This window comes from Micrasema longulum, unplaced genomic scaffold (genome assembly GCF_059751315.1).
Source record: "Micrasema longulum isolate JH-2025_06_02 unplaced genomic scaffold, ASM5975131v1 h1tg000030l, whole genome shotgun sequence".
NCBI lineage: Eukaryota > Metazoa > Arthropoda > Insecta > Trichoptera > Brachycentridae > Micrasema > Micrasema longulum.
Genome location: NW_028277237.1, coordinates 356,170 through 383,121, shown reverse-complemented (window position 1 = coordinate 383,121; position 26,952 = coordinate 356,170). Strand labels below are relative to the sequence as shown.

The following is a 26,952-nucleotide window of genomic DNA, read 5'->3' as shown; positions in this document are numbered from 1 at the left end:
GCTAAGTGTTTGTTAATTTGTCCCTACATAAGCAATATAAAATGGCAAATCTGATACAACATTATCACTCTGCTTCTGCTGAGGACAAAAGGCTTATTTTTAATGAAAACTTTTACCGATAAAACCTATCAGTATATTCATCACTCTTTTTGACACGACTTTGCCTTGTCATATGAATGCATGCATGGCTGTCGTTAAAAACAGTAAGTAGCATAAAATGCAAAAGTATGGTGAGTGCTTAAAGTTTCACAAAAATATAACAGTTTTTATAATTTAATTTATTTCTAGTCATCAAAATAATTTTTATTTCGATATTACACACTTGGCTAAATCTGTCTAAAACTGACCCTTGCTTTATCTTGTGTGCAGGTTTTCATTTTGCAGCCAGTCTAGACTTTTATTTCGTAAAATAGGGACTTGTTTATTAGTTTGCAACAAAAAATAAACCATCACGCCGTTTCCCCGAGGGTAGACAGAGAGGATAGAACACCACACCGTTCTGTCTGCCTACATACAATGTATTAACAAGTGTATAACTAATGATAAATTGTTTTTTAATAAATAAAAAAGTTATAATATCATCATGCTCCTTATTTCCTTATCCACACTTTGTGATGCAACTGAATTGGATTGGACTGAATATAATTGCAGCCTAACTTCATTCTTATTACATGGGAGTTAGGTGATAATTCTTGAGCTTCAGAAGCCAATCAAAAACACATAAAACTCCTGAAAAAGGAAATCGAGTGCAGATAAGTATAACACAATTGAAGTCCCAGGTTTGATTCCTGGCAGATTGAATATATAATATAGATTTTAAAGGTCATTCTAGACTGCAATATTTTTCGGACCATAGACGCATTTTTTTACTCTGAAAATTCAACCAAAAATTGGAGTGCGTCTTATGGTCCGCTGCATCTTATTGTCAAAAACATATTTTTATTCTAAACATTGATAAATAAATTTTAGGGTGCGTCTAATGGTCTGATGCTTCTTATTGTCTTTAAAATACTGACACCTAAGTTTATTTTAAAATAAATATTTGATTTCTTATTATTTTAACAAATCTATAAATTTTAAAGACTGTTTCTAGTTTGTTGATTCGTGAGTCCATAACATTACCACGGGATCATAAATAATTTAATGTATTATTTCCTCATATGTTTTTTTTACCTTGTGCTATAATCGTTATTCTTAAAAACAGCATTATTTGATTTAAACAAAAAATATTTTGTACGTTAGTGTGAAGGATGCTTTTTTAATATATTGGATGGGGCAAAAACAAAAATGGGCGACATTTAGCGCGCACGTGGGCAGCGGTCTAGTCTCGATGAATATCCTATGGTCCATTTCCTCAAAAATAAATTTGCAACAGATTAATGGGGAAGTTCGGTGATTTTTTAATATTTGTTAATAGACCATCAAACTAAACCAAAAATTTTATTTTTATGTATCGTAATATCAACGCTTATGAGTTTTTAAAGTTTTGAAATTTTAAAATTACTTTGTGACATCGCAAGTTCTTAATGACGAATTCTGCTGATTTGTGAATTGGCTTGGTAATTGTAATCTAAACGTAAATCAAATAAATATAATATTCACAGCACTACATCATTGGTTGATTCACAAGAACTCGTGATGTCATTCAAAGTAGCTAATTTTTATTAATTTTTTCATGCATTTATGAACTTCGCCATATAATGAAATGCTATTATTTTTACCGCGTGTAAGAAAATATTTTTTATATCCAATTTGCCATAGCACTGAATCTCCTCATTATAAAGTTCATAAACCTGTATAAACCACTTAAAAAAAATTTAAGAACACTTTTTTTTATCAGGGGCATCAACATTTTTCAATCTTGCATTTATTTTTGAAAATAATATCTACATAAGACTCCTAGTAAAATATTGAACATAATATTTATATCGTAAGCAGGTTTTATACTTGTGTTTATTTCTGGTGAGAAAAAAAACTGTGAGGTTTCAAAATCTGGATGTTTCTAAGTATATTTTCAAATTAGGGTTTTGTGTCACCTTTCATAACAGTTTTCCTTAGTAAATTTTTACTATCATTAGAAAACCAAAATCATATCTATAAGTACTAGTATTAAGTTGGATGTAAGAAATCAATATTTATTATATTTTAAATATTGATTTTGAGAGAGATTTGAGTAACAAGTCATTACATAATGACATGTTGTTTATTTTTATTTATTTTAAAAGGTAGTTAAATAGTTCGGCCTCAATTAAAAATGATTTAAATTAATATTTAAGTATTAATGAATAAGTACTTATTTAAAACCCTAATTATACTTAAAAAATGGTTTATTACAATAAATACTTTAAAAAGGAGAAAATACATAGTGGTTTGGAAATAATATTGACATGTCCTTCATTTTCGGAACTGGACCAAGTTTATATGTTTTCCAAATTACTATGACAGAACTTGTTTTTGAATTTTGTAAATGATGATAATTTAGAAGCAAAGTGCTCAATTAAGTCACGCAATCGAGAATTACTTGTTACGAGAACAGTTTTATAATAAAACGAGCTGAACCCGGCAACGATATGCTATTGCTAGTTTTTAGTATACACTCGTACATATGTATATGAAGTGAACACAATCGGAAGTTTGATATCAATTACTGTATTTAGTTAAAATTAAATATTCACATACCTACACATTATTATTTTTGTGATTCGGTTTACATAAATTGTGAGGATATGCGGTGACAGGGAATTTGGATAAATAGGTATTCAAACATTGTTTATTTGTAACTGTCTTGCAGATGCCTTTCTGATATTGTGCGTGTCGTACCTTAAAAGGTGCCTAACTAAAATAGAAAAAACTGACGTTTCGTTGTCTTGTTTTCCGCACCGCAAACTGAAGCTTTTTTTTTTTCGTTTTTCATAAATAGTTTTCATATTTGTATACCGTGTGCCCGAAGACAGCAGATAAAACTGGGCAGTTTTATATTTATACATAATGCTTTTATGTTACCATAGAAACAGGTTTGTTTTCCTTAATGAAATCATCGACCTTTTAATACACATAATGCACCCTGAGCCCTCTAAAATTATGACACTTAACTCATGTTAATATTATTTTAGCATTACCAAAAATCCAGAAAGAAAAAAAAATTGCGAAGAAATTACAATGAATTTGAGGAAATAATCTGATTGGGATCCATTAAAAACAAATTTTGTTTGGAAACATTCAAATATAAACTTTTTATCATGCAAAAAAAATAACATCCTCCCAATTTTTTAGTATATGCATTCTTATCTTATGCAGCCCTAGTGAATGATGAATAAAACATTTACACTCCTAAATTTTTTTCTATTAATCAGATTGAAGATTTTAAGAGCTATTAAAATGCCGAGGCCAAAGCTCATCATTAAAAAAAAACGCACCTAAATCGGTCCAGTAGTATATTTAGTCTATCATGGACAAACATACGAACATTGCCTTTTATATATATATATATATAGATAATTATTTTAAAATTTAAAGAGGATATGGTTGAGATGTCTTTCATTTACTAAAAATATTGACCAAACCAGTCCTCATGGTTTGAAAATGGTGGCCTCCGTGGTGTAGTGGTCAAGACGCTTGACTCACGCACGGAAGGTTCCGGGTTCAATTCCCGGTGAGAACACAAAAATTAAAATGTGATTTTTTTCAAGCCTGGGTGCTCTGTGATGTAATTCACCACTGTGATTAGGTCTCCTGGCCTGTTGTGGTGCAAAAAAAAAACTGATTCTTAACGGCCATAGCTGCAAAATTAATGCAAATAATAAAGATAACGTTAGAGCCAATGAAAGAATCACGATAGCCAATTTATATGTTTTAAGAAACCATCATCAACAATATTTAAGATAAATAAATGCCAGGGCCGCGATTATGAACGTTATCTTCATCGGTATATATCGAGACAGTATAAAGTAATATCGATATTTATATACGAAAGTGTGAAAAAAAAAAAAAATATTTTTTACATACAGAAAACTTAATTTAACTTTTTAGATAAAAATGAAGATAAATTTTTACTTCCCATTAGTTTACGGGCCCAGGATTGAATTTCAAATATTGACATATTTTAAAGATTTTGTATATATATATTTTTTTTTTTAGGTTTTTGTAGAGAAGGCTCTTGAAATATTTTATGTCTGAATTGAATTTTGCTTTTAATATTGCATATTGGTAATTTAAAGTTACTTGGAAGTCGAATTTTGTGTTATTATTTTCTTTGATCGTCTAAATCACAAGATGTCTGTGATTTTGATTTTATTTTTCAATAAATTAATAAATCTACCTACGAGTCACCCAAAAATATAAGTTTCTCTAAGAGCTGTTATACTAGGTCTTTTGTCAGTCACATTTGATGTAATGATAAGCATAATTACTATGAGAATAATATTGAAAGATTGTGCGACCTTCACTGGGAGAAATGCATTCTAAAACAAAATTTATGAAAGTGATACTGAGCAAAAAAGTTAATAGTATAGCATGATTAATAACCACGCAATACACACGCCAATAATGGGGTCAAATGATAATAAAATCGTCAAGATCGTAGAACGACGCATGTGATTTACTTTAACTCAATGAGAGCGGTTTAAATTTGTTTTGGACACTATGTTACAACCAGATAAGTACAAAAGTATATCCTTTGATACTTTGTTTAGTTATGTACATTTCATTTTTTAAAACCTGGAATGTATAGCCAGATCAAATATAAAAGAATGTCAATGTCGCATCTTTCACACATCCATCGTAGTTCTACGATCATGACTAATAATTAGAAAAAATAACTGTATTCTTTTTAAATTATCTGTTTATTTACAAGTATTTACAGTACAAAAGTTATGAAAAATTGTTAAATAATAAAATTGATAAAAAGTACATAAGTACATAGATAAAAATGATTTTTTTATTCGTACAGCAAGAACACAATAAAATATATTGGTAATTATTCTGGAAACTTCATGTTAAAATATGAAAGAAAAAATTGATGCTTACACTTTTTTCAAATATTATCAGAGTTTATTTTATTTAAAGTTTGAATGTGGAAAAAATGTTATTTTCTAAAGAAATTTGGATTATTTAATATTTTTGAAAATAATTAATGTTATGTGAGTTGCAATAAGAATATTTTAAAACTTAAATTTTTAGTTTAAAATGTAGTAGACATATAAATCTACTGAAATGTACTATTACATAAACAATAAATCAAAATTAAATGAGGTGAAGCTATGTAAATTTAATTAAATCCCATTTTAAAAAAGTTCTACATCTCTGTTGAAATACCTGCTAGACGTAAATTTTACCATAGAAGTCCCTCATTCTAAATAAGGAACTAGAAAACCATTAAATACCTAATAAATTGCTTAATAATCAATAAATATTTTTATTTACCCTGTTAACTTTTTTAGTAATATTGATGTTTTTTGTTGATATTTCTTGATAAAACTCCATAGTTAATGATTTTGATGAAATTATAAATAAAGTTATCAAACTTTATTTATAATTTCATAAAAATCATTAACTTTTTTAATATTTAGTTTACTTTCGCAGCATATTATAATACACATATTATTATTATCATATTATAACATGATGCAAATTATCGTGAGTTGGACTCAAAGTCTCAATGATGAACAAAATTGAGGCCTTCGAACTTCGGTTGTGCAGAAGAATGCTTCAAATCTCATGGACTGATCGTGTCTCCAATGAAGCGGTTTTAAGTATTATGAACAAAGAAAGGGAGTTACTGTCCACTGTCAAAAGAAGAAAAGCCTCATACTTCGGTCATTTATTCTGGGGTGAGAAGCATGCCCTTCTCAAATGTATAATGGAAGGAAAGAAAGAGGGCAGGCGGGGTATGGGACGGAAAAGAGCATCATGGCTCAGAAATCTTAAGACAGTGGTTTGGTGTACTGGATGCAGCAGCGCTGAATAGACTGGCCTAGAATCGTGATGATACGAGAATGATGGTCGCCAACCTCCAGTGTGAGCGGAAAAAGAAAAAGAAGAATTATCATAATCCCCTTTCCGCACCCAATGGTGCATAGAGCACCGTATTGGACCGCAAAATCTATAAAATCAATATTTCACATTCACTCTGCCAGGAGTAAAACCCAGGACCTCGAGAATAGTAGGCGAACACATCAACCACCACACAACGAGGCGGACACACACTAGATTATCTTTTTCAGGATTTATACCTAAGAGCATTTCACACACATAACTGTATTCTTCATCCGCCTGGACACAGAAATGCATATTATAGGTACACAATATTTAATATTTATGTGCTTTTTAAATCCTTGATGTGTTTATACATTTTAATTTTTTCATATTAAAAAAAAACACATTGTTCATTAATTTTATTAAATATTTTATTTCCTTGAGCAGGTAAAAGTTTAGTATTAGTATGGAGCGTAGATAAATAACTAAAATGAGAAAAGGATGTTGAAACATGTTCAGCATTGAACAAGCATCTCGAGTTGTATGACAGTGTAAAAATGTACTTAAACCAATATTGTAAAAAATAAAACATTATTTGCTATAAAATCTTGTTGATGACATAATAATATGTTTAGTATTTTTAAAATACCACAAAATGTTAACTGTAAAATATTCATGGAAATAAATAATACTAAAATTGGAAGATTACAAATAGAAATAATTTTATTGAATAGGTACTAAATTGGTAGAAGTAAATACAGGGACCGAAATACTTATGTATATTGTGGATACTCGAGTTTGTAGGCAAATAAAAACTAATGAAGATTGACATAAAATAAAAACATTTTTATTTCATATTTGATTAGGGTTCAAAGTGTCAATCCGTAAATGCCAAGGTCAGCCAAAGGATTTTAATCAACAAGCTTAAATTCATAATCAAGGATGCCAACACGAAAGATAAAAATAGAAATATTTATTAAGTGTGACGTATGTTGGTACAACATTCTATGGTGGAATGTATTACATGATTTGCAGGCAACTTGAGTGTATCGGTTACGGTACGATTTTCTTTGACGGAAATATTAACTTCTTTTGGTTTGATTTTAATAAAAAAATATCTAATCCTGAAATAATACATTCCGAGCGATAAAAAATCATAAATTATGTTTCTGTTTACAAATCGCTATTGTTTAGAAAAAGAAATTTTACTAAATTAGAGTGATATATTTCTAAATGAAATTTGTTTTTTAATTCTTTTTATCTAAATTTGCATAAATGTCAAGTAAGTGAATCCTGTGTAAAACTATACGAGTGTATGGTGTACTATCCTCTTAGCCTTACTCTATTGTAATATCAAAGGTTGCATTTTAAGTAAACATTTTTAACTAAATAAAATGTGTAAAAACCTATGCATATAACATCATCATAGTATAATATTCACCAGTCTGAAGATGCCTATTAGAAGGTGAAAGCGCTAATTGGTCAAACAAATAAGTGGAAGTGTACTGAGTATTTTAAATTCAATCATAGAGCGTATGGTGTTCTATCCTCTCAGTCTAACCCTACAGTTAATTTTGCAATTTAAGCACACATTTTTTACTAAACGAAATGTATAATATTCATATGTTTATCACATATTCACATTTACAATATATTCACATGTCTAGAAAGCATGATTATTATTTTTACATTTATTGATAGAATTTTGAAGACCCTGATTCTACAAGGTGTGATCAATTCAACAGTTATTTAATATTATAATATTTCCATATTCGATTCAACTCATCTCAAGTTATGCAATAATCACATAATCATTTCAATACAATAAGGATTCATCTAAGTTTGATGAGCCCAACAACACCATTAGTCTCATTATTAAATAATAACAATAATATAACTACATACAAATCACTAACATTAATAGTCGCATTTATTATTAGGTATTCGAAATTCTTTCAGAGATTTCTAAAATAGGTACTTTTAGCCACTTAAATAAAAATCTAATTTCTAGAAATTTTAATAAAGAGGTCATGATTTCGAAATTCGGTACAATTTATTTTACTATCTATAGACAGGTGGTGGTGGAGAAAGACCGCCACAATCATGGGTAGTTATTATCTACAAAATTGTCGCTTTCCAACCATAAAACATTATGCAAAAGTAATCCCAGACAATTCAAGGGTTGTCTACTAATGGACTGTAAAATGTGTAAGTTATAAAATAAAAATTCAGGAATATCTAAAAATTATACCTTATTATTTAAGATGGGTTTGTAAGACGAAGAATTTGTATATATATTTAATTTAATCAAAGTTCAACAGGGATAGAGAATACCGTAAAGAAGGGAATATGGAGGGCTAGGCATTTACAGGACTTATAACCTGTCATCGACTGGATATGGTGGCCACTTAACACTCTGCATTCTGCCTGATGTTTGAACATTCATATTTCCTCATTTTTTTATCGGTTAACTCTAGTTGAGAAAATGTCGATTTTCAAACACAGGCAGAATTCTGAACGTTACACAGTGTGTAAAGTTGTCACTTAAACAAACCAATAACAGGTTGTAAGCCCTGTAAATGCCTAGACTTGCATATTCTCTTCTCAAATTTTTTTTTCTCTATTACAATAACCCAGTCTGTTTTTCTCTATTACAATAACCCAGTCTATTTTTCTCTATTACAATAACCCAGTCTGTTTTTCTCTATTACAATAACCCATAATCCAGTCTATGTCTACAAACATTTGGATACACTAAAAATATTGTTCAATAATTATTTATTATAAGACGCAGATTTCTTTTTTTTTGTATTCCATGTTGATTTTTTTACCATAATATTGAAATAACATGTTTTACTCATCAAATAATCTGCACCAATAACCAAATGGTAAAAATGAAAAAAAAAACAAACATATTTTGTCAAAATAGACTTCATCATTATCTTCAAGTGATGAGTTAAACCAGTTATCCTTGTAGTTACAGAGTTGTAAGTGAACAAATTATAGAAGAGATAATTTGCTCTGAGTGTTCAAGTTCAAGACTAATGTTTACGGAATAAGTAGTAAAGATGTGAATTATCAGTGTCTTCATTTTGAATGACCAATCGGTCGGACGTTTGTATCTAATGGACTCACAAGTGCATTGTTTGCTAAGGAATGTTAAAATGGCTAGTGAGACATACACAAACCTGCAAGTCAATGGTAAAGTGTGATAATAAAATATTTTCTACTAATGACGAATAATGATTAAAATGAGCTAGTCACCAGAAAGTATGAAATAAAAATATAACAAAAACAGTCATAGCTGCTTAATGAAATAAAAATCAAATACATTTGGGACTAATTTGTTATACTTGCGACACAGAACGTTTTTCTGCAATTAAACAGATTTTATTTTTAAACAAAAAATTTAAGTGTTGTCCTTTTTGAAAATGTAACTAAATGGATAAGTTTTAAATTAATTATTTAGTTTTATTTGGCATATTTTTATTACAAAATAATAGATCAAAGTTGGTCAACGAAAATTTATCAAAGCTCAAATCTGACAAAAGTTTTTTTTTGGAAAATCCCAATCCCATTGCTTTATTGAAAAACGGTTGACAAAAATTGAAAGCACAATTCTTTTAAAACATACACCAAAATTATTTTTTTAAATATCCATATTTGAAATGCAATTTTTCTTTTGAAGTGCTCTTATGTTGAAAACCACGCGACATTTACTAAGGTCATGTTTTATTTTTATGATAGGTCATGACCAGGCCCTTTACCAGTTTCAGGATTACCTTTGGTTTTTGGGACATTGTGGGGATATTGTTACTGTACTCAATTTATTTTATAATAAAACATACCTAATATTGACATTTACATAAATATGATGGTGTGTAATATGAGTGCCTTATAATCTCAAAGTAATCATTCTCTAGAGAAGCTCTTAACCTCTATTGCGTAGAACAAAAGCGTTCCAAATTTTTGGTTTTAGTTTGGTTTTTAGTTTAACAACTAACTAACTAGCTATTCTGAAAAATTCTGTACAATTTTGGTCATCCGTTGAATCAAAAAAATCTCAAAGTCATTATCTAACTGAAATGTTTCTTCATGATGCAAAGAGCGATAATGTGCAAAGCAGTTGCGAGTTATTTTCTACTTTCTTTCAGTCTGTTTTTATTAATAACGACATTGAATTACCTATTGTGGACTCAAGAAATTGTCATTGACATTCAAACCATAACATTTAACTCTGAATTATTTATAAATTTTTTAAATGATCTAGATCCTTCAAAAGGAGCGGGACCTGACGGATTTCCTACGTTTTTCATAAAAAGATGTGCAACACAATTGGCACACCCGTTGTCATATCTTTATAACCTATCATTAAAAGAAGGTAAATTTCCAATGTGCTGGAAGAAATCTCACGTCACTCCTGTCTATAAAACTGGTGATCTACACAATATTGAAAATTATAGACCCATATCTAAAATTTCAGTTTTTAGCATATAAATGGAAAAAATTATCACTGAATAAATTTCTCCAGTGGTGAAGCACTTCATTGATCCGAACCAACGCAGTTTCTTTAAAATGCGAAATGTATCTACTAATCTTGCTGAATTTACAGATAGGGTTCTAAACGTAATGGGCGGCCGACATCAGGTCGACGCTCAGTATACGGACTTTAGCAAGGCTTTTGACAAAATCAATTACAAAATTCTTCTTCATAAATTAAAATGTTATGGCTTTCATGGTAATCTACTATGTTGGATTGAATCTTATTTAAGGTATCGCCTCCAATCATTTAAACAATGCTATTCCGGTGTACCCCAGGGATCCCACTTGGGTCCATTATTGTTTATTCTCCATATTAATGATATGGGTAACGTCTTTAAATTTTCCGATTATAAAATATTTGCCGATGACACAAAAATATACAAGAAAGTCACTTCCCTACAAGATTGTCTTGATATGCAAGAAGATCTTTAAAACTTCTCTACTTATTGTGTAAATAATCAGCTCATATTAAATCTGCTTAGATGCAAAACCATTACCTTTACGAGAATAAAAAATCCGATAGATTATTTGTATTCTCTATCGGGTACAGTCTTGCACCGTGTCCAAGAAATACGAGATCTAGGTGTAGTTCTGGACTCAAAAATGACCTTTCAGTCACATATTAATAAAATTATTGAAAAAGCATATAAAATGTTAGGTTTTATTATAAGCGTATCTAAGCCCTTTAAAAATGATCTAACAATAAAAAAAACATTTTTATAGCTATGTAAGAACCCATCTTGAATTTGCGTCTATCATTCGGAATCCACGATACATTACTTATATTGACAGGCTGGAGAAAGTACAAAACAAATCTTTAAAACATTTGAATTTCCAATGCTCTCTTATATTTCCAAATTGTTTTTACAAACTTATTAACCTTGAAAAAAGGAGAATATTAATAGACCTCACTTTCCTCTATAAAATTATTGACAGTCTAGTTGATTCGTCCCAGCTCCTAAATAAAATTAAAATTAACTGTCCATCACGTGCCCTACAAAATCACCCAACCTTTCGAATACCTATCGTCAATACGAACTATTGTCAGAATTCGTTTTTACATAGATCGTGTTCCACTTTTAACAGCTTTTTTAACCATATAGATATCTATCATACAGGATTTCTATTATTTAAAAATAGTGTATTGAAAACTTTTGAATAAAACTCTCGTTGATCCCTTTTTATCTTACATACTATATTTATTTAAAATGATTTATATTTAAAAATAACAATATTAATATATATTACATACAACATTAATATGTTGTTATTTTTAATAAAATTTCTCTACTGAAATTTGCATTACTGCTAAAATCGCTTTAATGAAATTTTATCCACTACCTTTGGTTTAAAATCTTCTCCTTATATTGTTTTCTCAAATTTTAAAGATTACTTGCTATACCTATTATTCTATTCTTTTCTTTTTTCTCTGCTGCATTGACATGTTTTTATACTTTTAAACTACTTTTAATTACTTATATTGTATATGTATAAAAAATCAATGTGTCATTAATTTTGAAGATGTTTTTTAAATTGACTTAAATTTATTGTCTTATATTTCATTTAAATATTCTTCTCATAATTTCTTTGAATCCCATAAAATATTAATATTTTATGTTTTTGCTTTTTGAAAAAGTTTTTTTTTTTACATCTGAGCATGTTTTTCATTCTTTATTTTAATTCTTACCTTTTAATTACTTTAACAAAAATTTTTCTTCATTTTTAATATTATTTCCATTTGTAAATACTAACTACAAACTTTTAATTTTTTTTTTTTACTTTAATTTTAATTTTTAAACAACTTCCATTTATGTTTTTTTTCCTTCTCTTTTTTGTACTTTCATTGATAACCTTACATTTAATTATTAGTATATAATATGGAAACTTCACTGGTCCATTAGAGTTAAGTCTAACTGTGTAAAATATAAAACTATGTAACTAATATGTATGTTTTCTGAATAAAATAACATAAAATGGACGGTTTCAGTTTTCGCTTGCAATTCTCAACCCAAGTACCTGCGGCCTGTTGTATTGCTGCAATCGTTAGCTAACTTGGTGGTCAATAATCATAGAATGGTTTTTCTCACCCACTTTATGGGCCTATGTGGAATTGTTTCAGAAAAAAATCTCCTTTAAATCATATCTTAAATGAATATGTATAGTTTTACTTGTGTTATCAACAATTTTTAATTCTCAAGCAAAGAAAAAGATTATTTCTTTATTGCTTGGATGAAATAATTTGGGATGATTATTCAAACAGATTGATATCTTAAAAATGACGAAATTTTTTTGAGAATGGAATATGAAATAATTTAGGCATCTACAGGACTTCTAACTTGTGACTTGGCTGGTTTTGGTGTCTACTGTGCAAATAATTATGTATTCACAATTCTATCTATGTTTGAAATAATAAATGATAAATTTTATAGTGCATAAAGGATCACTTAAACAGCTAATATAAAATCCTCCTTATAGCCCTTAATATAATCCTCTGACGGTCCAGCACTTGTCTACAAATATTTGGACAGTTAAAATATTAGTGATTTAAATATTGGTAACTTTACTAAAATAATGAACATTTTCTTCATTCGTACGAGTTGGGAAGAATGCAATATGATATTGAGTTACAAGATACAAAGTATGTAAATGTAGTATCTATAGAATTGTGGATGGTTAGATAAATAGTATGGGAAATAGATATGGAATTTCTATGGTCATTCTAATCATTTACCGTTAATTAAATAAATGTACTAAAAATCAACTTTGCAAAGACATTATTATTGTAAGATAATTATATATTTGTGTGCAGTAAAATGTTTTAATTCTAACTATATGTAATATCACCCCCTTGATATGATTTATATTTCGATCCAGGCCACGTGAAAGAAGCTTTTCAAGTTAAGGTTTTATCTACGGAATTAACAGTTGCAGTAATCCTTTACAAATCCCTTAAACAATAGTGTCCAAATGGGCATAACTAATTACTTACGGAAATGACTTCTAGCATAGAAGAAAATAATTATATAAGTAGTGCATTCTATTGGTAAACTTAAAATATCAAATTGATAATTTTGAAATATGTTGAGAATAGGTCAAAGAGAATTAATTTCTGAATTTGTAAAAATACATTATTATTTTGCACCTCGGAAGAAATTTTAACAGTATATATAATTACATTTTTTAATCAGATAATATTTTTGATAACTTAAATAAAAAACCAGAAAATCATGAAATAAATAAAACTATTTTTTTAGAGTTCTGGTTTAGAAAAAAATAATTGGCAATCATAATCCAATTCATCGTGACAGTGCAGTGTTGTGATTACATAGACATGCAATTATTGTACAAACATTCCACATTCAAACAATAAAGTATAATTCCTAACACCACCTTTGATTAAAATTATGTATTTTACATATAAATCTTGTTACAATTTTTTTACCAGTTTATAGTGAAATTCTTAAAAGTAAATATCTGTGATTGTTGCGCTATCTTAGTCTTACTAATTTAATGGTGCAATGAAAGCGGTTTTATAAATATGTGTATATATTTTTTTTTTAAATTCAATTTTGTACTTTAAAAATGAAAAGATCACTTATGTAAATAGCTATTCTGCACATTTTGTTAGTATTATTGAAAATGTAGAATGCTGATCATAATATGGCATTCTGTCAAAAATCTGAAAGCTCAGTATTAGGAATTCAAATCAAATCAAATTCATTTGTAATTATTATTATTAGTAAACATTGGATTTTGAAGTTGTGCAATTTTATGTAACTTCAATCAAAAGAAGTATCTAGAAAAATGATAACATATTACTAGCAAAATTGTGAATATACTTAATTCAAGCCAGTTGAGATAATAGATATTATTAATGACAGATAATTTTTATTATTATGCAAATTCATGCTTAATAACAAGTAAGTTCGTCATTATCATTTCCCTTTCCGCACTTAATGGAGCACAGGGCACTGCATTGGTACACCTATTGCAGCTTATCTTGATCATTTTAGTTACACGGAGGCAAGATGATTAGTTTTACGCTTCAGGAGCCAGTCCAGGGACTACGAAATATTATAGTGTAAAAACATCTAATTTTATATAAATATTTCATGTCAACCATGCCGAGAAACGAACTTTTGGTGCTCATTTTTAAATTTGGAAAAAACAGGCACAACTTATGTTAACACCCAATATATATTTATTTATTTACTGAGAATTTTTATGGTTAAATTTTCAAAACTGCTCTTTCATTAGTTACGAGGACATAAAATATTGTTTTATTGCTTAAATGTATAAAAATGTATAACTGATGGTTTCCCTAAACAAATAAAATAACTTATATTATGTACTAGCTTAAAGAATATAATAAATCAATGTAATTTACAATTATATAAATAATTGTTTTATTTGCATTTTAAATGCTAATAATTAACTATTGAAAATTATGTTAAACTGTCTGTTTTTAAACATAATATTTTTTAACCTAAAAGATAATTTATTATCTTTTAGATTAAAAAATATCTTAAACTTGCATTACTTATATTTAGACACATTTCAAACATATTACTAACAAAACATCATAATTAATTCAGTCAAGTACTAATAAAATAATTGGTCAACAATAGCACAATTTTTCATTACTTCTTAAGATAATTTTCGGAAATAGAGATATCTATATGCTGCTAAATAACGTTACACATCTCGAATACATGAATTAACCCTCTTGTTTATTAAATTATTCATTGTTTATTTTAAAAATACACTACCTTCAAGTACTGTGTTATATTCATCATTCTACTAGTGTTTTAACACAAGTATTCATACATTAATTTATTTCTTCTATACAATCTACTTTTATAATGTTATAGCTGTTACTTTCCAAAAAAAGAGACTAGCTCTTGTGCTTGGAGAGTGACTTACACTGTTATATTTATTTAGTAATTTGAAGTTATATAATTTCGAATACACAAGAGAAAATAATTAAAATTATACAAAATAAAAATACAGTAATACTAATTAAAAAAGAAAGCTGCATTTACTCGGGTTCAAAAAAATATACTTTATGAAATATATTTTTACTTTTGAATTTATTTACTGATATAATAGTTTTTAGTTCATTGGGAAGATGATTGAGATTTTTTTTCCTCTGAAAACAAAACTATTTTGACCATGACTTGTGTGGAATTTAGATATTATTTTGGTATCTAAATGACTTATTCATCTAAATCATTATCATTTTTAAATTTTGTCATTTTTTAAAAATAAATATTTTTGATTTACACAAATACTTGAATTCTGGTGCTATTATCATGTTAGAAAATGGGAAACAAATTGTGGTAGAGCGGGGTTCGAACCTTGGACCTCCTGATCTAGAGTCCGTGACACTAGCCACAGGATCACAACATGTCTTATAATACCAGTCATTTAAAAAAAAAAAAAAAAATTCAGTCCAATCAGGAATCAGCTTGAGTTAACCTCAACTCTACAGAGTTGGACATTTCATTTTTTAAAAATATAAATAAATAAAAGTGTAATAGTAGAGGTACATATACATCTTGTTCAATAAACTATCCCTTATCCTATTTCTTAGTAGTTATTATTGAAGCTGATATTCTGGTCACAGTGGAATGATAAATATTAATTTAAATGGAGCATTTATCAAATTAATACATAATTTGTTATCATTTTAATGAACATTATAATCAATTAAGTAAGAATAATAACATAACATTCATCAACTTACAAGCAATAATTTCCATGTATAAATTATAGAGTGCACATGTATACTTTAGTATACATAAATAAAATGCTTGTATTCTTTTGAACACATCTAATGGTGCATTGGCAACGTGCCATTCTATATTTTTTCAAATATACAACACATAAAATCGATTTATTTCATTTCATTAGCCTACAACATGTTTGAATACATCCTATTTTTTAAAGCATTTATGAATCTTAATATTTAATTCATATAAATTTAAGGTGATTTAATTTACACATAAAATTTCGATCATGAATTATAACACTTATTTTAATCAGTAATTCATATTTCCGTCTTTATCTGGTTCGTATTCAAATTAACTTTCTTGGCGAATTATTCTGTTAATAAGCAAATCGCGAATACGTTACCAAACTGCATTTAAAAATATAAACCTTAGGTTTAGTAATAATTGAAAAGTTGTAACTTTGGTGACAATCAAATTTCATAATGTTGTGCAACTTTTACGTTTCGCTTAAGATAACGTTATAAATTGCCAAATAAATATTTTAAAAAGCGGTTTAATCAGAATCTCGGACGAGTATTTGATATAACTTAATAGGATGAAACCAAAATAAATGTTTTTTAACTAACAAATACAAACGCTTAAAGTTTAAAAAACTATGTATGTTTGATTAAATTAAAGGCAAATTAAAAAACTTTTAAAACAAAACGAAAAATTTAGGTTAGAGTTTCATGAGTTGTCAAAACAAATGACTTACCCAAAATTTGGAACCACAAAAATCATCCATGGCACCCACTTTTTCTAAACTACTTAATTTAATAAAAAACAAGCGACATAAACCATCCAACCGGCTGACCGGCTGATTTTAAGAGAATGTGGATAATAAATTTACAATATTATTTAGAAAACCTTGACCCGGAAAGCAGATTTCTTCGAATTTAGGGTTTACACACGCTGAGTTGTACGCTTGTTGTAAAATTAGGAACTTTATTTTTTTACTCGTTTTCCTCTAAAAACGGGGATAGTTGAAGCAACATTAACAAATACGACTTATGTTTCACCGAATAGAGATGAGCGTTTCAGTTATTTGATCAAAGTAGCAGTAACAGTTACTTTTCACAAATTAAACTGTTGCTGTGAAACCGTTAAAATAATAACATTTTAACGGAATACTGGTTTTTTACTCCTAGCTTTTTTAATTACTCAATTCAAGTAAGATTTTTTTTTAGCTTCCCATTTATAAAGTATACATAAATTTAGTTGTTACTAATCAATGTCGTTTAATAATTTCCCGAATCAATATGTATTTCGTAACTAGTCAGGGCAAATTTACGGGCATAGGTTGTTCCTGGAAGTGTAATTATTTATTTAATATTACTTTTATTTGTCATTTTTGTAGCCATTAAGAAAGAAGAAACGTGTTCACAGTACTAGAGCAACTTGAAAAAACCCACTGTTAATCTAATAATGGAAGGAGGGAGTTTATATAATTATGTGTGTGCGACGTGTGTGTTCATGTTTGTGGATGTGTAATTTAGTGTGCGTATTATAAGCTGAGATAATTATATTAATTCACTTATTAATAAATCAATGAAATAAATGTTTTTGCAGTTACTCAATTTTGCTTAATTAAGAAACGAAGAGAGAACGGTGTGAAGAGGAAATGAAAGAGGGAGGAGAAAGCAAAAATTCAAATATTCAGAAATTTACATTTCAATCGTGATTTGAATGTGAATAAAGAAGGGGCATCTCTGATAATAATCAATAGATTGCATAATTAAAACGGTATAATGTGACGCGCTTCGTATTCTTATTCTAGTAATAAATGGTAAAAATAATAAGAGAAGTAATTTAGCGAAGAAATTGGGAAGTTTCCATATAAAATTAGTTAAGAACCGTAATTATGAACGAATATTGGAATAATCTTACATTATCTATGAACAATTTTTACAGCTACGCAGTTGAGTTATTATTGATAGATCACTGCACCGATTGTGTTATTATTTTTTTTACAAACAATTTTATTGTATTTTATAATGTAAGTTTTTTGCTGAATAAGACAAAGTTCATTATATTTTATTGTTTTACTATAATTGTATACTTGATCAACACGATATTATAAAAACAACCAAAAATAAGTAGGAATGTCACTATTTATATTATGAAATACTGAAAGAAAACTTACTAACTGAGATAAATATTCATTTTAAATTTCTGAGTTGCTAAATGAAACTTGTGTAACATGCGTTGTAAATCATCTTCTGATTCTGCCACTACGGTTGCATCGTCTGGGTAGCATGTGATGTTAATGACCTTATCTGCCTTAGTACTAGATTTAAAGGTTTTAGTCCAAGATGTTAAAATTGTTTTGTTCCTTTGTTGTTCTGAATAAATATGTGTTTTTTTTTATTACAACATTATTTAAGTCCCGAATTGAGTTATAGTAACCTCAGGAAATATAATCATTTTATATTTCATGATTTATAAATTATAAAAAGATAAAAAGAGCAAAAAGAATTTTATATAGTTAAATAAACATGATAAACAGTTGATTAAGGCTGAAAATACCAATATGAAAAAACCATAAATTCATTCCTTTTACCAACAGGATATCTCTCTATCAGGATATCAGAAATCTAAGACAATTTTGTCCACTTAAATAGCTTTTTGTGTTTGTTCAAATAGATTTACATAAATACTTTCTATAGCGTTGTTATTATTTATGCAATGAAATATATAAAACTTACTTGCCTCGTTTCAACACAAACTCCGCAACAAAAAAAGTTTTGACACTATTTATAGATTATACAAAAACAGACTTTCAAGTTTAACTTCAAATTTCAAGTGATCAACTGAAACTGGCGGTAAACTGAATATTTAGTTTTGCGATGGAACTATCAAAATATACTTACCAAATGTAATTCTAATGATACCAGTAACTTTTCTTACTTTAATACACGATTTTGTTAAGGATTTCGGCAATTTTCATGTTTGACGGTAACTTAAAAATAACACCTTCATAACCAACGCGTATTACATGTAAAAAATAAATTTAATATTGGCTGTCGTCATGATCACGTAATTCGCACACTCTGTCAAAAATGAGTACAAACAGGTAAAACTTGGCTCTACAAGTGATTTTATCGCGAAATACCTACCAAATGTGTATATTTTATTATTTTTATATATTTATTTTCGAGAACGCTGTACAATAACACTTCAGAGCTACAGAGCGCATAGGCGGTTGGGATTCAGTTCCTCGTTTCCAATTAGGTATATAAAATTTTGGTTACATACAAAAGCTAGATTGCAACACGTCTTGCAGCTACAGAGCACACAGATGGTTAGAAATCTAGCCCCCATTTATATTTCACAAATAACGTGTCTGGGTTCTTTTGAACGAAATTAGATATAAATTCTAGATTACGGCATATCCTGCGGCTACAGAAGGCACGGGCAGTTAAAACGGCGGCCTCCGTGGTGTAGTGGTCAAGACGCTTGACTCACGCACGGAAGGTTCCGGGTTCGATTCCCGGTGAGAACACAAAAATTAAAAATGTGATTTTTCTCAAGCCTGGGTGCTCTGTGATGTAATTCACCACTGTAATTAGGCCTCCTGGCCTGTTGTGGTGCAAAAAAAAAAAAAAAAGAAAATGTAAAAAAAAAAAAAAATCTAGATCATATTTTTTATAGTTTAAGTTTAAGTTCGAAGAGAGTTAATGTGATGTTTATGATATTTATTCAGTTAATTTACGCAATATTAAAGCTTATCTTACTAACTGTCTTGCAGCTACATGCGCATGGACGGATGAAATTTTTGCAGCTAAAAATGTTTTTTTTAATTACCAAAAAGTTTATACATCGAGCAAAGTAATTGTAAATATACATCGGCACAAAAAGTCAGCAGTAAAAGAAACCATAGAAATCACAGTTTTGGACAAAAAATGAGACAAATAAAAACAATTATTATACATTTCTCTGTTATAATTATGATGGTTAGAGAAGGAGAAAAAAAAGTGAGAAATAGCTTTAAAAATTAAAATATACTTTTGCACATAGCACAGTGGCAATTAGTTGATATGAAACAATAATGGAACTCCCTTTACTCCTCTTCCTCCTCTCCATTTCAATTTTTATTTATATAACAAAAAAAAATACACACAACATTTCGCGGTGTAATTGATACAATTAGGTAATTTCAAAAACAGCATTTGTGAACTAATGTACTAAAAAATGCTGATTTTCTAGTTGTTGTAATTTATGTTTGAAAACGGCTATTTGAAACCAAAAGGATTCATATTATAATCGTTTCCGAATGAAAAAAAAGACAAATTGTTTTCTCTCACAACTCACAACTAGAGATGCGAGGCGGTAAAATTACCGCGGTATTTTACGGGAATTTTACCAGATTTTGGTAAAATACGGTATTTTTCAGTAAGAAACGAATTTAAAGTACTAATTTTTATTTTTCAAAGATATTACAAATACGAGTAGCTTTGTTTTAGGACTCTTTACATGACTGCAAAAACCATGTTTAGATCCATCTGGTGGTTGTCGAGATTTATTAGAAGTATGGGACGTTCAAGGTCATTCAGTATGTACTTTTTTCACTTTTTTTTATAAAAAAGGTTATTATGTTTTGAAACTTAACAGGATCGGTGGACATAGGGTCCTTAGTAAAACCTTAAGTTTGTGACCTTGAACGACCACCGCTCATGCCGCGATTTTGAAAAAATGGTGCTTAAAATCAGTTGTTTGTGTATAATTACGTCCCTGAAGGTTTTCTAGAAAAAAAATATACAAAAGTCTGAGAAAATAAAATTTGCTAAAAATCGTAATAATTTTTTTTTCGTAGGATCAATACTTTCCAAGATACACGTTTGAACATCAAATACATTTTATCAAAATAGCGGAAAAGCACTATTAGCACTAACTTTTTACTAATTGTTTGATAGTTGACCTACCAAAAGTCATCATCATCATCATCATTTCATGTCCGCTACCTAGTTGGAGCAAATGGTGTTCACAAAGATCCTCCAGGCATCTCGGTCGGATGCCAGCTCCTGTGCATCCTCACAAGTCAGGTTCGCATCTCGTAGTTGTGACATGAACTACCAACTAAATTACCGTAAAATACCGTAAATTACGGTATTTTACCGCGACTTTTGGTAAAATTACGTAATTTTACATCCATACTCACAACGCACAACTTATGATTACGGCACAAAATAAATGCGTTATTTTTTACAATAGGCTATTCGGATCGATTCAAATATGGACATCACTAGTCGACGGCAATCAACAAAAAGTTGTGGAGATTTCAACGAGTCAAAAGTTAAGCACGAAACTTCCATTACTTCTCATGGTGTCTCGCTTACTCCAAGAATTTTGTAGGTCCGTAGATCGCGATCGAGTCAATCAATGTCGCATACGATAATTTAGTGAGTCTAGTCTAGTGTGTATAATCTCTGCTAGTGACTACGATTTACGTCGCATTAAATTCTTTGTATATTTTGTTATTTTTATTTTGTAGCGTAAAATTCCTCAACCCTAATGAGTGTTTTTTCCGAGTTCATTTTAAGAAATTATATGAGATTTTGGAAGCTTAAGATACATAATTGAGATTTCAAGCGACAACATTTCTTGTAAAATTTATTTGGTGTAAAATGACAGATCCTATGGGCGGTATTGAATACTGAATACCAAGGCATGAAGGCATTGATATGACCGTGAAAGTTTCTAAATCTCTATTGATGTCATGTGACTTTATGTTAAATATTATGCTAACAATTTTGTGAAGATTTTTGACATTTTCTAAAGTTGTAATGATTGACCTACATTACTTAGTTTTATGTGCGGGATAATAATTAAAGTGCTTTCTGGTGTTTATGTTTCAAAAAGAGATTCTATGGTGCGCATTAGAAATTCGATGTATTTTTTTTTTGTTTGATAAAATTATTTTTTAACATGTCAAGTAAGCAAAAACAAGTTCAGTATTTGAAACCTCAACAGTTGGATGGAGCGGCGGCTCCTCCTCGCTACCAGCCACCTCCTCAACCACCAGCAGCGAATCAAGGAATTCTTAAACCATATAATCCCAACCTTCTAGCCAAAGACAGCAAGTTAAGTCAGGTTGCTAGTGAGCCAGCAATAGTCAAGCAACAGCCTTTTCCTCAACAACCCCAAAACCCCGCTGTACCTAATCTCAAACTCTACCCCTTATCTACGCATCAGCAGTTCCCTTACGCCGGTGCTCAGCAGAGACCTCTACAGCGCCACAGTGATGAGAATTTGTGCAAGCTTTCATCCCAATCTGCGCAGGAAACAGCAAACAGGATACCTGGAACTCAGCATCATATGAAGTCTGAAGAGGAACATCTTCGTTTTGTATCTCAAGCTCAAAATAAAGCGCGAATGTCCGATGAAGATTTTATGCGACTCGGACCTGTCGAAATGTTAAAGTTTGTGAAGAAAACTGAGGCAGAATCTTCCAGGTATGTAGTGGAACAAAGCAAACACATACAGACACTAATCCTAGAAGTTAGAGCCCTCAAGGAATCCAACCAAAGACTTAGCGAAGATAATCAAGAGCTAAGAGACTTGTGTTGCTTTCTGGACGATGACCGGCAGAAAGGAAGAAAGCTGGCCAGAGAGTGGCAGCGTTTTGGTCGCTATACAGCTAGTGTTATGCGGCAAGAAGTGTCAGCGTACCAAAACAAACTAAGAGAACTTGACAATAAACAGCAGGAGCTCATCAAGGACAATTTAGAATTGAAAGAACTTTGCTTATATTTAGACGAAGAACGTGGTGGAAATGGCTTGTGTTCTTCATGTGGAGTTAATACAGGTGGTAGCCTTCGAGATGATGGAGATGGCAGCAGCTCCAGTACAAACGCTGATGAGCCTCGAATACCGCAACAATTTGCAGAAACCACCGCAAATGTACCTCGGAGATCAGCAAGCAGGGAAAGAATTTTGCATGAAAATCTTTCCCGGCAGAGAAGTACATTCAACGATCAAACGATGCAGTACGTTAGAAATTTAGAAATGAAAATAAAACAATTGGAGGAAGATAAAACATGTTTACAAACAAAACTATCTCAATGCCCTACATCTTCTGAAGAAATTTCCGAGTTTTTGCCTACAGGTCGACCCGAGGCTGTGGTGCGAGCGTTCCAAGTGTTAGAGGATCCATTGGAAACTTTCTCTCGTGCATCGGGAGTCAATGGTAACATTGATGATAATAGTTCAGCTGACATGGATGACAGTGAAAAAGCACTAGTCAGAGAGATGTGTAATGTGGTTTGGCGTAAACTCGATGATGGCCCATCTGGCAGACATTAATTAAGTATTATTAGCATTTACACTTATATAAAATATTATTTACTATCATTTTTTAAAAATGCATTATATTTCAGATAAATCTGATAAACTACAATTTTTTTTTTGCATCTGTAAATGTGTAGGTACACATATAACTTGTAAGCTGTAGTAAAAATATTTGACTTTATTGACCCATGTGGAAATAAATTCATTAAAAGTTTAGAGATACCCTATGTCATTATGCTGTTCGTCAATGAAATGTCATTATTGTTCTTATTCATTTATGTAATTTATCATACATTCACCCCTTTAAATGATTAATTTTGACATGTAGTTATTATTTGTCAAATTTCCGGGTGAATATTGGTTAGATATTTATACACAATTGTATATATTCTCCGAGTAAATAAATAAACAATCCACATACGTAGTAATCCACACACTAGAGCGATCCAAGAAAAATTGTCAAAATTGATTTTATTTTCCAATAAGATTATTCAAGAATTACCAGTCCACCTGAAGCAACATTGCTAAGGCGAACACTATGAGTATTATCGTTAGTTTCCTCAATATTCATCTGTTATTATTTACATGGTCATTGTCTTTGTGATTACACTGGTTATTCATTTTGCACGTCTCTTGTGCCATAATTCAAGGTTTAAATGTGCAAATTGTGACATGACGTTGTCATAGCTTTACTATATACAAAATTGTTTAATAACACTTAATAGTAATATGAGGCATATCCAGAATGTAAGGTACTGTTTGGCTTCCGTGCTGTGAGAATTTTTTTTTCTTCAAAAGTTGGCAACACTGATTGGTAGTGGGGGTCTCCTGAACACAACGAGTACCGGCGACCCTCGTTGGTATCAAAACTTGCCCCGTAGTGTTCGTTTCTGTGAAATATGTCAATAAGAAATCCCGCCACGCGGAGGTGTGCGCTGTCATAAGGTTCCTTCTCGCGGAAAGAAAAACTCCAACTGAAATTTTTGCACAGACCAAAACTTTTTATGTAACTCTCCATTGTGACTGGTGATGAAACATGGGTGGCTCATTACACTCCTGAGACAAAGAGACAGTCAACACAGTGGCGGCACACTAGTTCCCATCTGCCAAAAAATTCAAAACCTCAATTTCGGCCAAAAAAAAATCATGGCATCTTTGGGACCGAAAAGGGATAACTTTGATTGACTTTTTGCCTCAGGGGGAGACTGAGACCCTACAAAAGCTCAAAACAAACGGAGGGGAATGTTGACAAAGGGAGTGTATTTGTTGCACGACAACGCCTGCCCGCACACGGCTAACGCCACCAAGGCGCGTTTGAACTCTTTCGGTTGAGACACTTTGAACCACCCTGCATACTCTCCTGACTTAGCGCCTTCAGATTATCATCTTTTCACCTTCCCGAGGACTCACATGCGTGGAAAATTCTAACCCATTAGGAGGTGAAACAAGATGTCTTGAAGTGGACGAAGAAGATGGCGGAAGAGTTCTATGAGGAGGGCATCAAAAAGCTTGTGCCACGACTTACAACTTGCATAGAACGGGAAGGCGACTGTGGAAAAATAAGTAATACATATTATACAAACAATGTACTGTATTTTTTATATTTTTATTACAAAAATTGAGTACTCTTACTTTCTGAATATGCCTCGTACATTGTTTTAATTCTGTTTTGGTTTGTATCTGAAAGTTATCAGATATCTGTTAAAAGCTCTTGACAAAGGTAAAAAAAAACATGTAGGGGTGAATGTTTGGGATTACACTCAATGGAATTCAAATTGCTCTTTTGCAATTACTCCTACAAGATTAAGAACTAGGTTTACTGAATTTTTATGATATTTTTAGTTTGGTGGTTTAAATTATGCATTCTAAAATTAATTTATTTTTAAAGAAAATAATATGCTATTTTTAGGTTAAAGGTTTTTATTGATTTCATTTAAGAGTAAAAATTACATAGCATTTTTGTTCATATGCACGGTGGAGTCACCATCAGTTAAGAATGCCTACGGTCGTAGGGTGAGCATCTATTGGATTGTAGCGACTTAACAAAATATGTGTTTTGTAATTATTATAAAATTGTACAAGGAAAACTGTTATTCATCTTGCCACAAAAAAATTAAGTTCCTCTCACAAATAATGTCATTGCCATGATTTCCCACCACGTGAATCCAAAACAATAAATTATATTAGGATATAGCTTTAAGATTTTATATCCAGTATTTAAGATTTTAAAACATACATAAATAATGTATACTCATTGTAATTTGAATGCATTTTACACTTGAATAAATTATACATATATTTTAATAAAACAGAAATTATTGTAAACTATGTACCTTCGTCCCATTATTAATTGTCATAATTACGTGTAGACGTTATCACATCGCAAAACCAGGCATAAGGTTCTAGCTTTGATTCCTTAAGAGATTTTCCTAGTAATATCTTACGTAGCTTACGACATTCTTACTTTTTGATTGTGATAATGCTGTAACCAGTGTTCCAAAGTAAAAAAAGAAATTATTAAGTACGAATGTATACCATTAGAACCATAAAAATATTTTATCTACAATCTTTGAATGTCTTATTTTTAGAGTATTTTATGTCTATATTATAAAACTGAAAATACATGCATTTGTCTGTCTGTCTGTTTGTCCGTCACAGCATCTCTTCTGAAATGGTGAGTCGTAGCGACGTGAAGTTTAGACATGTCACTATGTAAAATTCTAAGTTCGACTAATATTTTCGAGTCAAATTTGACTCGACTTTTTTAAGCAGTAAGTCGTAGAGATATCAAATTTAGAATGAACGTGATAAATACCTTTGCTTGATCAACCATGCTGTTTTTGGGCAAACTTTTGATCTAATTCGACATAAAAGTTTTTAACAGAAAGTCATAGGGATAGAAAATTCAGAATCACCACGTAAATTTGAATTTCTAGATTAATTAATTTAATCATGCTATTTTCAATCTAAAAATTTTACTGGCTTTGTAAGTATAAAATCATGATTTTCAACGGCAAGTCGTAAAGACATGAAATTTAGAATCAACATATTGAATTCCTTTGCTTAATCAACCGTAAACTTTTTATCTGACTTCTTCGGCATAAAAGTTTTTAACAGAAAGTCGTAAGGACGGGAAATTTATTATCATCACATGTTAATCCAAATTTCTAGATGCTGTTTTCAAGCAAAAAGTTTTACTGGCTCAGGTATAAAATCTAAATTTTCATCTGTATGTCGTAGCAAAGAGAAATTTAGAATCAAATTTTAAAATGCCTTTGATGAAAATTTTTTGAATGAGCTTTAAGGGTATTATATTTATTTTACATGTGAAATATCTTTGACGACATACCAGTCAAAGCGATTTAAAATTTAGAATTAA

General features: G+C 30.1%; 2 protein-coding genes across 5 annotated transcripts in view; one reads left to right on the top strand and one right to left on the bottom strand.

The window, feature by feature from the left end:
* Positions 1-17,207, bottom strand: part of MRP (Multidrug-Resistance like Protein 1) — a 68,479-nt gene extending 51,272 nt beyond the window's left edge. For all 4 annotated transcript variants that reach the window (XM_088224101.1, XM_088224118.1, XM_088224109.1 and 1 more), the window contains exon 1: positions 17,002-17,207. In XM_088224101.1, the coding sequence (XP_088080227.1) occupies positions 17,002-17,031 (30 nt within the window). In that variant the 5' untranslated portion in view covers positions 17,032-17,207. The remainder of the gene's footprint in view (positions 1-17,001) is intronic.
* Positions 17,208-21,558: 4,351 nt separating this feature from the next.
* On the top strand, positions 21,559-26,087 carry Ccdc85 (coiled-coil domain-containing protein 85). The gene has a single exon (XM_088224015.1). The coding sequence runs from the start codon at positions 22,212-22,214 to the stop codon at positions 23,586-23,588; it is 1,377 nt and encodes a 458-aa protein (XP_088080141.1). The 5' UTR covers positions 21,559-22,211; the 3' UTR covers positions 23,589-26,087.
* Positions 26,088-26,952: the final 865 nt, after the last annotated feature.

Coding starts and splice junctions, on each gene's coding strand:
- Ccdc85 (XM_088224015.1), top strand. CDS start 22,212: ATGTCAAGTAAGCAAAAACAAGTTCAGTATTTGAAACCTCAACAGTTG.